This window comes from Ictalurus furcatus, chromosome 22 (genome assembly GCF_023375685.1).
Source record: "Ictalurus furcatus strain D&B chromosome 22, Billie_1.0, whole genome shotgun sequence".
Classification (NCBI taxonomy): Eukaryota; Metazoa; Chordata; class Actinopteri; order Siluriformes; family Ictaluridae; genus Ictalurus; species Ictalurus furcatus.
This window is the reverse complement of record NC_071276.1, coordinates 7,413,906-7,431,429: the sequence shown is the minus strand read 5'-3', so window position 1 is coordinate 7,431,429 and position 17,524 is coordinate 7,413,906. Positions and strand designations below refer to the sequence as shown.

The 17,524-nt window shown below is 39.8% G+C and overlaps 1 protein-coding gene across 2 annotated transcripts in view; it reads left to right on the top strand.

Moving 5' to 3' along the window:
• Positions 1–17,524, top strand: part of cert1a (ceramide transporter 1a) — a 29,793-nt gene that overhangs the window by 7,330 nt on the left and 4,939 nt on the right. For both annotated transcript variants that reach the window (XM_053654000.1, XM_053653999.1), the window contains exons 4-10: positions 8,181–8,288; positions 8,659–8,797; positions 9,591–9,674; positions 12,044–12,201; positions 14,790–14,882; positions 15,027–15,113; positions 16,161–16,232. In XM_053654000.1, coding sequence (XP_053509975.1) covers positions 8,181–8,288; positions 8,659–8,797; positions 9,591–9,674; positions 12,044–12,201; positions 14,790–14,882; positions 15,027–15,113; positions 16,161–16,232 — 741 coding nt within the window. The remainder of the gene's footprint in view (positions 1–8,180; positions 8,289–8,658; positions 8,798–9,590; positions 9,675–12,043; positions 12,202–14,789; positions 14,883–15,026; positions 15,114–16,160; positions 16,233–17,524) is intronic.

The window sequence follows — 17,524 nt, the reverse complement described above, 5'->3', positions numbered from 1 at the left end:
CAGATTTTATAAAACGTGCCAGAGCTGTCAAGATATCTACATCCCTCAAACTTCAGACGTGCAAACTGGTTACGAAAACAAGTGAATAGAGTTGTTAAATAGTCGTGATTTTAGTTTTTATATGTTTTACTTACGTAATTAATTTACCACATTCCCCTCATAGTGTCATGGCTGCTGTTTGGTTGTATGTAATGAGAGAACTTATAAATGTTTCCGGTCTAAGCAGTGGCCAATTTATTTTCACAAAATAATCTAGATGGATTGCAATCATACGGATCTAAAAGTAGATCACGGAACAAGATTACGAATTCCTGCGACGGTTTATGGACCCGTTCCAGCTTTTGTTATCGTGATGCAGTGCATCCTGGATGTCCTTTATGTAATAAGCATCAAGTGAGTTTTACTTTCGTATATTGATAATGCACTAATACTCGGTGTGCTGGACTTTTTATTCGTTTACAGTATAATAAGGCATATGATCTGTGAGAGTTATCCTGTTTTCTATGTTAATTTTAGCTTTATATTTTGCTGACATTGAAGTACAGATGATATTTTGTTATATATGTCACTATGGGTTAGTGAGTTCCTCAAAGCAGAGTAAAAGGAGGTCGTTTTTGCACCATGTGTTATTTGGAAGCTTATTTCCCAAAATTATTCTTTAACAATGATTTGTGCAGGAAATATACTGACAAGTCTTTAATAATGCGTGAAGGACTTTGACGTCACAGTATACCGACTTAACATTCTCCATTATAAGAAACTGGTTAGACAAGATGGTTTTTAGTCTAAAAACCTGGCAGTGGTTCTCAGAAACATCAGACTGAATCTGTTGTTAGTCCCGGTTCTGAGACAGGACTGTGGTGTCTTGTCATCCCACTCCCTGTAGAACATAACAGATTTCTGTGAAGGTTCAGTGGGCCTGTCCTTTTAACACACCTCTTGTCTTGGTCCTGTTTGTGTGTGTGAGAGTGTGTGTGTGAGAGTGTGTGTGTGAGAGTGTGTGTGTGAGAGTGTGTGTGTGAGCGTGGGTGTTCTTGAGATGACGGCATTCTCAATTTTTTTCATTTTTACGCTCTATAAAACACAAGCATGTGATAGTTTTACTAATAAGTCCCACATGCTCTGACTCTTAGTCCTCATCATGTCTTGGATCTCAAAATGAAATATTACCACATTTTAAAAGAAATCTAATTTGGATCGTGCACACTTTTCTGTAGAGGAGGAGTGTGTCTTTCCTTTCTTGGTTTGGAAGGGACCCAATTTGTTGTAAGCAGTTTTGATCCTCGTCTATTAAAGTGGTCATATCATAAATTTAAATATTACATAAAAATGTGATGTTTTTTTAAAAAAAAAAAAATGTTTATTGGGTGTAATAGAATAGGTTACCATGCTTTAATGTTCAAAAAAGGAATTTGTCACAATCTGTACATTATTGCAGCACCTGTATTCCCAGGCTGCCCGAAACGCTCCGATTTCTCCAAAGCCCCTCCTTCCGAAAAGCCCAGCGTGCTCCGATTGGCCACCTGACCCATTGCGTCGTGATTGGCCGAAAACCTCAAGCGTGTGTCGGAAATGTAACGCCCCTCGCCTTAGCTTCAGCCTCAAAGGTTTCTAAAGCAATTCTAAGCTCCTAAGCAACATGTCGTCGATTTTACTGTATCAGTTTGAGCCCCCGAGCCCGATTCAGAAAATGCAGATGATCAAGCGGAACCAACTTTGCAAACACGACTTGAGCAGAACATTTCACATTGGTAAAATTTTTATTCTGTAACTCTCTTACCTTTCAGATATGATGTAAATTCCGACACATTAAGTGCTATGTACACAGCTTGTGTGTGTACATAGGTACTCATTACGGATGGGCGATATGGACTTAAAACTATATCACGATATTTCCTGGTATTTATTGTGATAACAGTAACAGTGACGATATAAATATAGTCCCATTCACCACTGTTTTTGGCTACAAGTGATTGCTGCATGCAGTCTTGAGGGCCTAAGAAACACAAACACTGAGCCAAAAGTCAAACTCACCCATCATCAGATAGGCTCTTAAAATATACCAATTACATAAAAGAATATTTTTAAAAAACTGTAAAAATCCAAACACCAGGCCTTGCAGAAATGGAGAAGTTGCAGATAAACTTTCCTTCTGTAAAAGTGCAGATACTGTTTATATAGTGCAACTGTACTGAAAAATATCACACATTAATAATTCAAATCAATTACAAGTTAGAAATGTAAACACCGATTCTGTATCTATTCATACTCTCATGGTGCAAACAGTGGCAAAAATAGTGCAAACAGCAAAAGTAACAATCCCAACCATGTCTTCAGTTAGGTTAGAAAATTACAAAAGTAAAAGACGTACGTGGAACATGCTGCCAATTAGGTAGTGTAAGTTATCACGCACGCTCGTCTCATGGAACAAAATAGTGCAAACATTGTATCAAAAAGTAACAATCCCAACTATGTCTTCAGTCAGGTTACAAAATAGTGCAAAGCACTAGTTACTAGTGCTAGTACTAGTTACTTATCTACTTTATGCTTCTTGATTTAAGAATTTTTAGATATTTGGACTGGAAACAAGACCAAAATACTAAGTAAGAAAAGCATTTTTAAGTGCAGTAAAGATTAAGCTCATGTTTGCTCAATGTGCATGCATAAAATACACCGACACCAAGAGAGAAAGAGTAAGCTTACCAATAGCAACGTGTAGACAATGGCCAAAGCAAGACAGTCTTGTCCACATGTTCAGACCGACTGCTTTTACTATATTAGCTCCACTGTCTGTTGTCCGGCACACCTGTTTCTCCTCATCTAAATCCCATTCTTGAAGAAACCGCTTCAAGCCACTCGCAGTGTTTTCACCCGTGTGGTCATCTGGAAACGAACTTGTCTGGACGCAACAGTCACTCGTTACGTAGTGGACCGTGAGGCTAATGTGTGGCTCAGTCGCTCGGCTACTCCACATGTCTGTAGTCAAGGCGTAAAACTCCACCGTCGACAGAGTTATTTGTAAGCTACCACGGCACTCTTCATACAGCGCGGACAGGGCCGTTCCGGAGAAATACTTCCGCGTTATATCGCGCGTCCAGTTTATGGATCATTCGCTCGAATCCTTCCTCCTCGACAATTTGGAATGGCAACACGTCGAGCAAATGCGCTGACTATTTTCGTCTGAGTAGGTTAACTTTAGGCCTGCTTGACTCTTGTCTCCTCCGTTGTAACCACGTTTTTTTTGGCAGACTTTGCACATTATGGTCGTTTGCCGCACATCTGATTTTCTGTAACCAAACCAGTTCCAGATTATAAATGTAGCTCCTTGTTTAGCGATAAACACCTCCTCACGCTTCCGCAGTACTTGTTTTCCGCTCTGCATGTGAGCTGCGAATGGGTCGCAGACCGTCGCTCTCAGAAATACGTCATCAGCTAGACTTTATCGTTATCATCGCGGGAAGACTGAATCATATTGTGGGGAGAATTTCTACCGCTATATCGCTAACGATAAGATATCGCCCATCCCTAGTACTCATGCAGTATAGCTTTAGAAAGCTAAGATCCTCGTGATCCGATCGATGTAAACCGTTTCAAGATACAATCACAACAGCAGCTACAAGCAACGTTCGTCAGCCCACATACAAACAAACACTTTCAATTCTGAGGCACCTTCGCAAACTTTGGCTAGCACGTTAGCAGAGGCCTACAACTGAGCCCTGGGCCACAACACAAAACTCCACATTTGAACAGTCAATAGCAGATACTTCATCAAATAATCAAACACGTGTACGGGTTCTGATTCAGAAGCACAAGATTGTCTGAGCAAAGTGGGAATCGCCCCACTTTCCAGGAGTAGTCTTCATGTATAGCCTGCTTTGTACTCTCCCAGGTTCAGGAAGCCGTTCTCCGTAAAATGCGCTGTGCACAAGCAAACGTTTGGGTTGTACTGCCCAGGAACAGCGTTTATATAAATAAACAGTAACCACTGATCCCTGATTATCTCCGTTTTCGGAAGGGGATTTGATTTCGCACTGAAACACCCAGCGGCTCTGCGACATGGCGCCTGAATTCACCGAAGCCTCGCCTTCTTTCTTCGCGCCTGCCTTTGGGCGGGATTATGCTAATAGTGCATGCTGTGACATAGACATTTGCGGAAGTAACATCTGGACTTCGAACGGCGTGTTTTGGCAGGTGTGGAGCAGTGTCCTCTATTAGATAAAATGCATCCCTTTGGGGGAGACTATGAGGTTTGTGACTTTGCAGATCTTGTACAAGCACAAACCGATACATTACACACCCAAACAAAAGGAAAACATTAAAAACCATGACATGACTCCTTTAGTTTTGAGGTTACATAGGGATGAGTTGGCAACAAAGCCTTTGTGTCATTATCTGACTCATTTGTGTGTGTGTGGGGGTGGGGGGGGATACCCCCCACTTTCTACCAGCAGCGCACTCTGCTGGTAGAAAGTGGCAGTTTGATTATCACCATGCCAATGCAAAAAAAATAATAATAATAATAAGATGAACAATTTTCGATATCTTTGATTTTTATATATTTATTATTTACCTATTTTATTTTTTTGGATTTACCACGTGTGCTACAAATAACTGCTGATTTGATCACTCATGACTAAAACGAAAAATGAATTAGATTTACTAATCAGTCCACAAATCACAGTCGAGTGGATCTGTTTGGACGTTCAGACATTTTGAGATGTTAAGAAGGCTACTAAAGAGTCTCAAGCTTTAAATAGCAAAAGTGCAGTGTAACACAAGACTGAAGCTGTTAAGTTCAATATTATCTAATTTAATATTGAATCTGCCTTCCAGTAATTCAAGTGCTACATAGAAAAACAACAGAGGATAAGGAGTATGTCTATATTAATGCTCTTAACTGCATAACTAGCTGGGGCAGTGGTGGCTCAGTGGTTAAGGCTCTGGGTTACTGATCAGAAGGTGTTCTGATTCAAGCCCCAGCACCACCGTTGGGCATCTGGGCAAGGCCCTCAACCCACTCTGCTCCAGGGGCGCTGCTCTGATCTCAACCGCTGTGCTGTAATGTATATATGTGACAAATACAGGCTTCTTCCTCTTCTTTGTCTAGTCAATTAGGTTTCCAGGCAACCAAAATTTGTCCGTGGGGGTGGGTGGCTGGGAGGCTGGGAGGGGGTTTAAGCTGCAGATGACGGGCTTTATTTTTCTGCTACAACAATGCATTCTACGTGAATAATACATGAGCATGCTGCTCCTGAAGGGATACGTACAGTACTAAATCCGGTGGAGTTGTAATCAGCAAGCGAAAGAGAGGTTCTGCAAGCGTTCAACACTCAACCGGTGTGCACGCTATGTCTCTGTCTCTCTAGCCCTCGCTCACCTCGCCCACACACACCTCTTTGTCTCCACTGGGCTGCCGCAGGGATGGATGCTACTGACCGACTCTGTGTGTGTGTGCAGGCATGTGTGTGTGCATGTGTATTCTCTCTCGTTCTCCCACATCCCCTCCCTCTTCATGCTTCACACACACACACACATAATGCCTTCCATGCTTCATGTGCTACAAGATCAGCTGCCTTTGTTTCCTGCACTGCTTTTCTGCTGCTTTTACAACACTCGAGAGGAAAGAAGCACCATTTGCCATCTCTTTCTCGCCCTTCTCCACCACGTGTCCACAGAGAGGCTGTTAGGAAACACTGGGAGTGTCTGTGCAGAGCACTGAGGGGCCATGCTCAGGCCAGCCAGCCAGGACTGTAGCAGCACGCTCTTCTGCTTTGGCTGCTGGAACGGACGAATGGTGGGCATAAACCTGATCGCATGTTTGCATGTATGCTGACTGAATGCGTTTGCTTTCCATCTGCTACAGTTCCTTTAAAGTAGCAATAGATTTAGGTTGTGTGTTTATGTTATTGCTTTTCAGTTAATTGCAGCTAGATTAAATCGCATTATTATTGTGGGGAGGAAAAGAAAAAACTGTTGAAATCCCTGAATTCAGGTTTTTTTGTTTGTTTTTTTTCCCAGTGCAAAGACATGTTACTATATATAGAATTATAAAGGCTGCTTTCAGAAACCTTGGTGGCTTTAAGGAGGCATGTTTGCATGCACGTTGCTTCAATCCGCTTGCTTGTTCACCTTCTTCCCATCCGTGAACACCTGGTTAGCAGCTGGAACAACACACTGCTCGCTCTTCTACCTCGACCGTAGAGGCTCAGTGTCTTTGCGCACACAATTTTACCCTCATGGCTGTTCTTGTTTTGTATATTTTAGCAATATTTTTGATCATTGTTGAACTGAATATATTCAGCTTATTCCAGACAGGTTGTTTTTATCGGATTCATTTCATTCAAAATACATTTATCTGCTCTAGCACTCTGTATGTCTGCCATTGCAATGATTCTGAAAAGGTATACAGTAACATAATTACATGATTTAAAAAAAAAAAAAAAGAGTCTTATTTACACCTTTGTCAGTGCTGTATATAATCCCGGGTTGGCTATTAGTTAATCCACTTTCTTTTTATTCATGGTAAATGTTTTACTTACTTGGATGTAGGTGTAAATTTTGTATTATATTTTATAAGGCTATGTTGAAAGCGTCTCTTGGTGCAACTGTTAACTTTTATTAGTTCGTAAGCTTCTGGCCATTCACTTTCCAACTAGGCTATGATCGAGCTCACGTTCTGCTGCTGGACCGGAGAGAAGCGTGTCCTTAAAAGACCGTCTCATTTCGGTCTTTTATCATGCTTTTTATACTACTACAGCACTTTACCACGTGTCTTGACAAATAATGACTCCTGTTCTTTTAATAATTCCAATTTCATTTAAGGCTTTGCTAGTCCCTCCAGGATTTTGCGATCGCAGAAATGAACTCAAAATCAAGCAAACTGCGCAATATTCAGAGGAGCTATATTTCAATATTTTCAAAATTACTGCAGATTTTCCTCAGATTTGGGGCCAAAGACATGTCATGTGACGTCATCACAACACGCACTCGGCCAAAGCCCCCTTCGACTTGAGTACAACTTAAAGGTCTCATTTACCAACAAACATCACTGTGAAATTGCGATTTCGGCAGTTCAAGTTGTTTTCTGGGAAAAAAGCACAAAAAAACTCCCCAAATTGCGTCGCAAATTTTTGAAAATAGCCTCAGCAAAAATCATACATTTTTGCCCACAACAATCACAAAAAACCCCACTGTGAAATGCTTAGTGGTTGCTAGTTAGATGTAAGGCCCCAGTGCTGTTTTAACCATAAAATAGTTTTTAAAATGGCTGTATAAAAATAGATTTGGTAAAGATATGCTTGACTTTCTCAAAGATAAAATAGGAATGTGTGCACTCATTAATCAGGGCTGTGCTTTTATCCCAAATGCAGTCTCGATTATCCACTCCCCCTTTACATGCAGAACCGATGTCGCTAATGGGCCAGTATTTGATGACCCCCCTCCAAAGCACAATTTGAATCCTTAAGGCTATAATTTAAACAAGAGACATCTTTTCACTTGGCACCCCTCTCCTTCTCTCTTAATAAGAAGTATCCAGTCTGTTAGCTGATTTTAAGAGGCGGGAAGTGGAACATAACAGGCATGTTGACCACCCAGCTGTAGTCATGTGCTATATAGGACCGTTTAAATGTTAATTAGAAGTTTACATTTTAGCAGAATTGAATGGATTTTTCTTTCCTGCATACATAGTTTTATTTGAATATTTCTAGTGTTTATAGTAATGACTAAAATCAAGTTCATAATTCTATACACTTCATATAAGAAGAAAATTTAAGTCACCCAACATCTTACAGTTGCCATCAAAATCATTCAGCCTCCGTTGCAAATCAGTTTTATTGTCAAAATGTACAGACTTTCAGCCGTTTCTTCAGGAACGCTGCCAGGAGCTCTACATCTCGTGTGCAGCAGGTCATAACAGCAAAAAGGAGCTCTACGAAGTACTAAAGATGCTTGCCGTGAAGGGGTTGAATAATTTTGAGACTGGAGAAATCATTATAAGTTGCATTTTCAGTTGAATTTGTGGAAACCACTTGAAGCATTCCTTGTGTTGAACTATTTCAATTGCTCTTGTTTGATTTGCAAACATCTGAAAGTCTGTACATTTTGACAGTAAACCTGATTGTCACTCGGGGTTGAAGAATATTGATGGTCACTGTATGATTGTGTGTGTGTGTGTGCAGGCTGAATCAGGCTATGGTTCAGAGAGCAGTCTGCGGCACCATGGATCCATGCTGTCCCTCACTTCTGCTACAAGCGGCCTCTCAACCACCTCCACATCTTCCTTTAAGGTAAAAAAAAAAACAAAAAAAAAGGCTCCCCTCGATAGTCATAGAATACTGTTGCTTACCTTTAGCTAGTCTACTGACTGGAGATATGTGGATGGGTACAGGATGTAATATAATGCTGTCAACTGCTATAAAAACAAAGTCCTATGCTTGATAAACTACACTGTGCTAAATACTAGTACTTTTATCACAACTGCTCACTATGAGCCATCATTAGCAGCAAAACAAATGGATTGTGAAGAGCGTGTACTTGCTTGAAATGAAGATAGAAATCAGATAGTATACAGGACTGAGAACTCTAAATATATTTTCACTGCATAAACATGTTCCTTTGATTGATATGTGTCGTCATTTATTGTTGGTGACTGTGCAGAAAGGCAACAGTCTCAGAGAGAAGCTGGCAGAGATGGAGACTTTCCGGGACATTCTGTGCAGACAAGTGGACACACTGCAGCACTACTTTGACAGCTGTGCAAGTGGAGATTTCAGAGATGAGTTCTTCAGGGACAAGGGTGAGATGTTAGTTAATATATATACATACAGTTCAGTTTGGAAACCAGACAGACAGGCATGTTTTGGATCTGACATGCCATCTAGTAGATCTGTAAGCGTATTTATGTACATCATCCAGATGGACATAAGTACACAAGCGAGTAAATGAACATTGCTGCTGCTTTGCGCACACACACGCAATAGTCAATCGTCGTGTATAAATCATCCTCGAGTGCAAAATATTATTTAAGTGGCTGAACGAATCGAACTGTAAAGTGTGCGATATCTCAAATTACCAGATCATCGAGATAAGCAATGCTTTTTTTTTGTTTGTAAGTTGTATTATGGTATGCGTAGACTTACTGTTCTGTCTTTTGGCCACAATCTGCAGCTTGTTGCGTTCTGGAAAGAATTTCTAGTTTAACTAGTCTTGTCTCCCGCTTACATTTCCAGTGTCAGCACTTTCGATTTGCAAAGAAATCTAAACACAAGCATAATGCATCTGTACTCCGTGTAGAAATAATATTTGAAACTTCCCTCCAAATGTGAGTTTAGTCTTGCAGAGAATTCCCCTGAGGGAGAATATTTTAGTAGACTGATGAGCACTGATGAATACAAACACCATGTAATTAGAGTCAGCAAATGAGAACAGTGTGGCAAAGTGGCCATGTTCTGAGAGAATTTTTGCTGTCAGTCTGTTTATTATCTACGTATTCAGTAATTAAATATAGCTATTTTCTTTTATTTGTGGTTAAGTAATAGTAGAGCTGTAATAGCTAGTTAATGCGTGTTTGTGCTCTGTTTGCCATACAGTAATGGAGGATGACGAAGATGATTTTTCCACCTTACGGCCAGATGGAGACTACCTCTTCAACAACAACAGCAGCAAAGAGCAGTGTAAGTATGATTGCATATCTTCTCCATTTTTGTTTTATTATTTAAAGCAGAATACTTGACTACCGTGCATAGCAATTTAAAGTAACTGGCATGTCTTAAGACAGAACAGAATAAAATAGCTATAGCCGCAGGGAGGTATTCTTGGAAGTCCTGCAGAGGCAAGTCAGTTGAGCTACAAATATATGATTTGTTTCCATCCACTTTATGCATATGAAACAAACACTAAAATGAAACCATGCTTATAAATGTTTGCAGCATTTTCTGCTGCTCCCTCGTTTCCATCATATAGCTGTTTTTGCGATTTAAAAAAATTTTAGGCAAAGGCGTCACTTCATGTAATGATGCCACTTTCTGCAGGAGCTGTCGTGTTTCATACATTTCCATCAAGACCTTCATGTATATCGTCGATTTTCCTGCATTTTTTCCCCCTAGACACCTTATGCAGGATATAGTTAAAAAAAAAAAAAAAAAGAACAGTCAGAACATACAGACCCCGTATCTACATCGAACTGATTATCAGACCGTTTCATTAGAATATAATTCTCCTGTCTGAGCGAGTATCCACATTCAACATCATCCCTAAGAAGACGCCACTTTGTCACATGAAATCACAAGACGCTGCCCTTTTAATGTGCTGTACTTTGCCATCCGTCAGATAACGAGGCTGTGTTATTTTCTGTAATTAAACTACAAAAGATTCCTGTCAGCTTCTTAATCTTCCTCGTTCTTAATCTAGCCACGCAGCAATGCCAGTGCCGTGCAGCGTAACTTGAAACCATGTTCCTTGTAAATTGTTGACGACATATTATAGCCTTATACAAGCTTATATCTTATGACTTAAAACTTGGAGAATTCAAGCAGAGTTATATTATACTACATTATGTGCATATTACACCTTTTGCCCTCTCTATAACAATTTAAATTGATAACGTTTTGTTTGTAGACAATAAATGATGAGAATAAAACGGAATAATTGAATTAATAATTAATAAGTGAGGAGAGTTGTTGGGAAAGTGGTGGCGGGATGAGGCGGGGGGGATTTTAGCACGGCACCAGTGTCCTGTTTGTCTAGTTGGTCTCTTGTAGTCGAGTCATGTATTAAATTATGTTGCATTAAAAAAAAAAAAAAAAGAAAGAAAGCATAAATGCAGCGTTTTTCCTGGGAAAATCATTTCCCTGGTAGTTTCTCACAACATGTCACATATTGGCTATGGTTTTGTTGTTTGGATAACATTACCAATAGATGTCATTTCCATTGCTTACATCGGCAAACATTTCAAATCTCTAAAACATTTTCCTCAAAAAAACACTTGGGGGGAAAACAGATGGAAACCTGGCTATATTTAGCTACCTTGGTTAATCATTCCACACTTGCTTCAAATCACACTGCACCTCAAACTATTCATGAAGTAACACATAATAGTTTTAAATATATTGAGAATATATGAATTATTTATAATTATATCTATTTATATATAAGTACCTAATTATATATTTGAGGTGGCTGTGGGTCAGGTGGTAGAGCGGGTCATCCACTAATCGTAGGGTTGGCGGGTCGATTCCCGGCCCACGTGACTCCACATGCCGGGGTGTCCTTGGGCAGGACACTGAACCCCAGGTTGCTCCCGATGGCAAGTTAGCACCTTGCATGGCAGCTCTGCTACCATTGGTGTGTGAGTGTGTGTGTGTGTGAATGGCTGAATGAGACACAGTGTAAAGCACTTTGTAGAACCGCTAAGGTTAAAAAAGTGCTATATAAGTGCAGACTATTTACCATTTAACATATATAATATTTAATATACATTACCAGTCAAAAGTTTAGAAACACGCATTGGTTTTTTGGGGGGGTTTTTTCCCTCCATGTTTTAGAATAATTATAAAGTCATCAAAACTTATGTTGTCATAAAAATAAAAAAAATCCAAAATAATTTAATATTTTAGCATCTTCATAGTAGACACCCTTTTTGCCTAGAATTTCCAGAAATGTATTCTTGGCATTCTCTCAACCGATCTCTTGAGGAATTCCCCGAGATGCTTTTTAAACAGTATTAAAAGGAGTTCACACCTACGCTGGATTCTTACTGGCTGCTTTTCCGAATATTTCGCTCCAAGTCATCCATTTACAAAAAAAAAAAAAAAAAAGGATATATTTTTTTGTAAATAGAATGTTAGTTTTCTAATGAAAGAAATGAATATGTTGCCACAATTTCAAACATTTAATCATACACCTTCAGATCAAAAGGTTTTTAACATCATGAGAAACATTTCAGTCGAGTGTCCACAAACTTTTGACCGGTAGTGTGTGTCTTACTGTTCTGTGGAAACGTGGACATGTAAAAAAGACTGTTGTGTCTCTGTTCTTGCTTTAGTATTCTCTATGGCCAGCTCCAGAGGTCCCACTGGCATTGATTTCAAAGGTGAAGCCATCACTTTTAAAGCCACCACAGAAGGCATACTCTCTACAATGTCCCACTGCATTGAGATCATGGTCAAACGTGAGGAGAACTGGCAGAAGCGACTGGATAAAGTATGTCTACTAAGTAAATTCAATCCAATGGTTGTATTGTCTAGATCGGATTTTGGAGGCAAAGATTGTGTTTTGTTTACACAATCAATAGAGAATGTTCCACACATGCAGGTGTAGATGACGATTTGCTCCAACACCAACTAAGTTTAGCGTTAGTGCTTTCAATCTCTGTCGTCTTGCTACAGTGATCCTGGAGACACCCGAGAACTATGCTTTTCTGCTTTTTCAGAGAAAGCAGTGGTAAGGCCAAACGCAAATAAAATGTGCTGGGCAGAAAGGAAATCCAGTGAAATCCATATCTGAAAGAAAATAAAATAGCCGCCTTGTCCTCTTAGTTACACAAAGTGTTCGTGGTAAAAATTTGTTTGTAGTAAAATTCTGTTTGTCCTCTCTGCCTGCTAGGATTTTCTTACATTTTTCCCAAATATAATGTCAGTGCATTCATATTACGTTAAAACTGTGTTAACATTCCTTGTACGTAACTAGCCGTTCCACTGTAGTTGAGATAAATGAATTGAGAGAACTGAAACTGTCAGCTGTGAATTTCTATTAGCATTTCAGAAAGCGTTCTAGTCTTCTAGTCTGTGGGGTTGCAATTGTTTGGATGACTTCTCACCAGTCAGCAGATCATTACTATTTTCGCACCTCTGTGGAAAGCCAGAGGGGGGTGAATGGAATCCTACTGCATTTAAGCACTACAAGCTACGTTGAGTCGAACATATTGCTAAAAGTAGAGCTTGTACAAGGAATACAGGAAATAAAAATTAAGAAGCTTTTAAATTCCTAGGTGTGAACACATTAACACCATCAGGCTGTCTTTGCATGATGTCTACAATTACGACTAATATTTTTGATCTGTTATGTTCTATTAAAAAAGACGTTGACTCAAGTTAAGCAAACCCACACCACCGATAACAACGTGGGGCTGCATTCTTTGAAATCGGTGCTAATTTATCCGAGTGCTTCTTCATAGAGCCGTGTTACACTTCTGTAACGTCTCGTCGTGAAGACTTGCCCAACCAGTTCTTGTCCAGCTGGAAATCATCGCAAGTCAGGAAGTATTTAAATTCCATTCCATTTGAAGTACGAGCAAAGTAAAGGGGCGTGGATCTGTGCGTGTATACCAGTTGAAAAGAGACCTGCAGCCGGAAGACAACCTGCCGATCTTTTAACTTGTGACTCGAGTACACCAGCCTGTGCACTGTATGGATACTCCTTAATATGTCAACCAGTTTATCCTCACTAAAACCCTGGCCGCTCTGGGCAACCGAATCCGGACAGAATTGGATTCCTCTGTGTACGCAGAGCAGCTTCTGTGCAGTAGGTTACCTGTTCTCTGATCTGTTTTCTGCCTCTGGACAGTATGTGTAGTCGCTTTGTTCTACTTCTCTCCAAACTTTTAGTTAATTATAGTAAAACAACTCCAATATGTCTTCAGCTTTTCTGTACCGTGTCAGAGCATTACACTTGCACATTTGTGTACTGTTCTTGTTCCTTTTTCTTTCTTTCGTTTTTTAATGGTTTTGTCAGTTCAGTAAGTCCATTTAATATTTTTCACAGGTCTGAGGTGGCATTTTTATTTCAGGCAGAATATTGTTTGGTTAGGTGACTTACGTGGCAAACTGTGGCACTCCTTAAAGGTGTGATTTAAACAAGATGTAAATGTTTGTGTTTGTTTTCTTTTACAATGGAGCACAAGCAGGTGTGAGGCTTGTGTAGCTCCAGTTGAGTAAGAAGGACTGAGCGAACCTACTACATCCTATAATTACATTGAAACTGTCAAATGAAAGAGTGTTTGTGTATAGTGACTCCAACAAAACATTTTTATAAGACTTCTTTCAAGTCAAATCATTCCCCTTTTTCTTCTCCTGTTCTTTTGGGTCTTGGTGGAGGTTATTGGTATTTGGGGTTCTTTGTATCTGGGACACAAGGAGCCCATAACCAACCTCAGATACACTTTTATCAACAGTGAGGCTTAACCTGCTTTATTTACATGACCTTTATTGTCTGAAGCCGGAGAGTGGCGGTAGAACCTGTTAGAACACAAAGGTCTTGTCTTGAAGGCCAGGGATCTACGGGCTTTTGTGTTCATGCGTGATGCTTGATCTGCTGTGATCAGTGAAGATTGTAAAGAGCTTAATATATATTCATAGGCCTTCATTATGGTGTCCAGATTTTATGATCATAGTCATGTGTTTTTAATTGGCTTCCACAGGTCTTACTGACACCAAGATCCATCCATCCATCTTCTATACCACTTATCCTTTTCAGGGTCAATCACATACACACTCACTCACCCATTCATACACTACGGACACTTTGTACATGCCAATCAGTCTACCATGCATGTCTTTGGACTGGGGGAGGAAACCGGAGTACCCGGAGGAAACCCCCACAGCACGGGGAGAACATGCAAACTCCACACACGGGAATCGAACCCCCAACCCTGGCGGTGTGAGATGAACGTACTAACCACTAAGCCACCATGCGCCCCTGACACCAAGATTTCCGATTCATTCTACTTTCACTGTATTGTCTGGCTCATTGTCTAAGATGATCAGAGTAAGATGTTTCTCTTTTCTCGTAAGGAAATAGAACAGAGGAGGCGAGTAGAAGAATCCTATAAGTCAGCCGTAACAGAACTGAAGAAGAAACCTCACTACGGAGGACCAGACTACGAAGTAAGTCAGTCTGATTTTGAACTATAAACAAAACTGTTTGTGCTTCCAGTGTCTTGCGTCCATGTTTGTTTCAAAATGCAAACAGAATAAGAGGACACGGTGACAGATATTATGCGTGATTAAGTGTTCTCACATGATTTTCAGGAGGGACCAAATAGTCTCATCAATGAAGATGAGTTCTTTGATGCTGTAGAAGCAGCTCTGGATAAGCAAGACAAGATTGAGGAGCAGGTAGGCTTTAAGTATAGTAGGAATCAATTATTCAGAGCTGAGAAGGTGCATTGCTTACACTAGCTTTTGGGCCCTTTTAACCAATTAGACTGTTAAAGACAATTGAAGCCCTTTTATAGCATGTTTATAGTGTTTATGAATTTTTTGCAAAGCCGAATTAGGCTGCTAGGCAGCACCATCACTAGTAGACATGTGTTTATAATCTTCATTTATTCATGTATCAAATGTGATGTTATTTATAGTGGAGTAAATTAAGCTAACTCCTGTCAGCATGGGTTATATGGATACGTCTAATGTTAAACACTCTGAATACAAAACTATGGGATTACCAAAGTGAGAGAGCCCTCCAAAAGTAAGGTTAAAACTTTTAAACAAGTTTCAAGTTAAAATTCAGTTTATTAATTTTTTTAAGTCGAAGTTCCTACAGTACATTCCTAAATTTCTGTACATTTGAGGATAGGTTTGTATATGGGCTACCCAGTCATTATTGCACAGTGAAAGAGATTATGTCTTAGTAATTGTATAATATAGGTGGCACCTTGGTGCTGCGAGTAGATCCTGAGCATAGATTACCGTCTCTGAAGAGTTTTGCATGTTCTCCCTGTGTCCATCTGGGTGTCCTCCAGGTTCTCCCATTTTGTATTCTCTCTTAAATTGCCCCTAGGTATGATTAAGTGTATAAATGTGTGTGTACCTGGTGCCCTATAATGGACCACCCACTGTGTATTGTCACCTCATGTTCCAAGGATAGGTACTGGATCCATAACCCTCACCTAGATGAATCAATTATATACCAAATTATAGTGTCATTATCATTAGTACCTGCCTCACACTGGTCATGCTGGTTAACATGCACAGAAACACCACACAGATAGTAACCCAAGCTCAGGATTGAACTGAGGACCCTGAAGCTGTGAGGTGTTGCTGTAAATGGAACATAATGTAAAACAGGTGCAGTATTTAAAGATGTCTCAGCCAAACGGGTTCTTAAGCTTTCCACATACATTTCACATTTTAACTGTCTCTTTTTTTCTTCTGTTGTTTCAGACTGAGAAGTGCAGGACCACTTGGCCATTTACACTTAGCTCCTCTGTTAATGCTCACAAATACACCAACAAGGTACCTGACTGAAAACTTAAACGTGCTTAAACACACAAACATGCCTGTCCTGTTCTTTATGCACAAAAGCGCATTATTTCTTTGTTCTTTTCTGCCGAACCATACTCGCACAATGTTTCACCTGAATCTTTTAAAACCTCAGGGGACTTAAATGAGCTTAGTATTGAAGATAGTGTCATACAATAAGACTTTCTGACATTGTGATGCATATACATTCACTTCGCCAGAATTTCTCTGTTCTTAAACTACAAAGAACTACTGCTGAATAATGTTTGTTTAAGGTTTACTGTTACTCATCCTGTCTACACAGCGGTTATTAAATCCATTCGTCTCTGCCGTAGTTTCATCCAGTGTTTCAAATCTGGAGCAGTTAAATGAACAGTAGTTCTGGTTTCCCCATTCAGTGTTCACTTTAATCTGTGTATACTTTGTTGGTAACTTAGTCTCTGATCTCGTGCTGAAATGATGAGTATGTGTTTATTTGACATACAGTTGTGCCTAAAAGTTTGCATACCCCTTGCAGAATCTGCTAAATCTTAATACTGTTAACATAATAAGAGGGATCATAAAAATCCCATGTTGTTTTTTATTTAGTACTGTCCTGAATACGCTGTTTCACATAACCGATGTTTACATATAGTCCACAAGACAAGATAATTGCTGAATGTATATAAATTACCCTGTTCAACAGTTTACATACCTTTTGATTCTTAATACCGTGTCATTACCTGGATGATCCACGACTGTGTTTGTTTTGTGATAGTTGTTCATGAGTCGTTTGTTTGTTCTGAGCAGTTAAACTGCTCACTGTTCTTCAGAAAAATCCTGCAGGTCCTGCACATTCTTTACTTTTCCAGCATCTGCATATTTGACCCCTTTCCAAAAGCGGCTATATGATGTCGAGATCCATGTTTTGACACTGAGGACGACTGAGGGACTCGTACACGACTATTACATAAGGTGCAAACCTTCACTGATGCGCAAGAAGGCAACGCGATACATTAAGAACCAGGGGGGTGTAAACTTTTGAACAGGATGATCCGTATAAATTGTTATTATTTTATTTAAAAGTCCCCCGTCCCCCCCCCCGATTTAGTACTGCCCTTCAGACGCTAAATAGGATTTATTAACCTTCCCAGCAACTGCTCTTCGGACTTGTCATAATTACATTTTGTGTAAACTGATCTTTCCTTTCTCACTACAGGGATATTCTTGTCTGTGGTAATTGCAGGTGTGGTAGATAGAGACTAGGTAGACACTAAAAACAATCATGTCTGGGTCTACATCTGCTC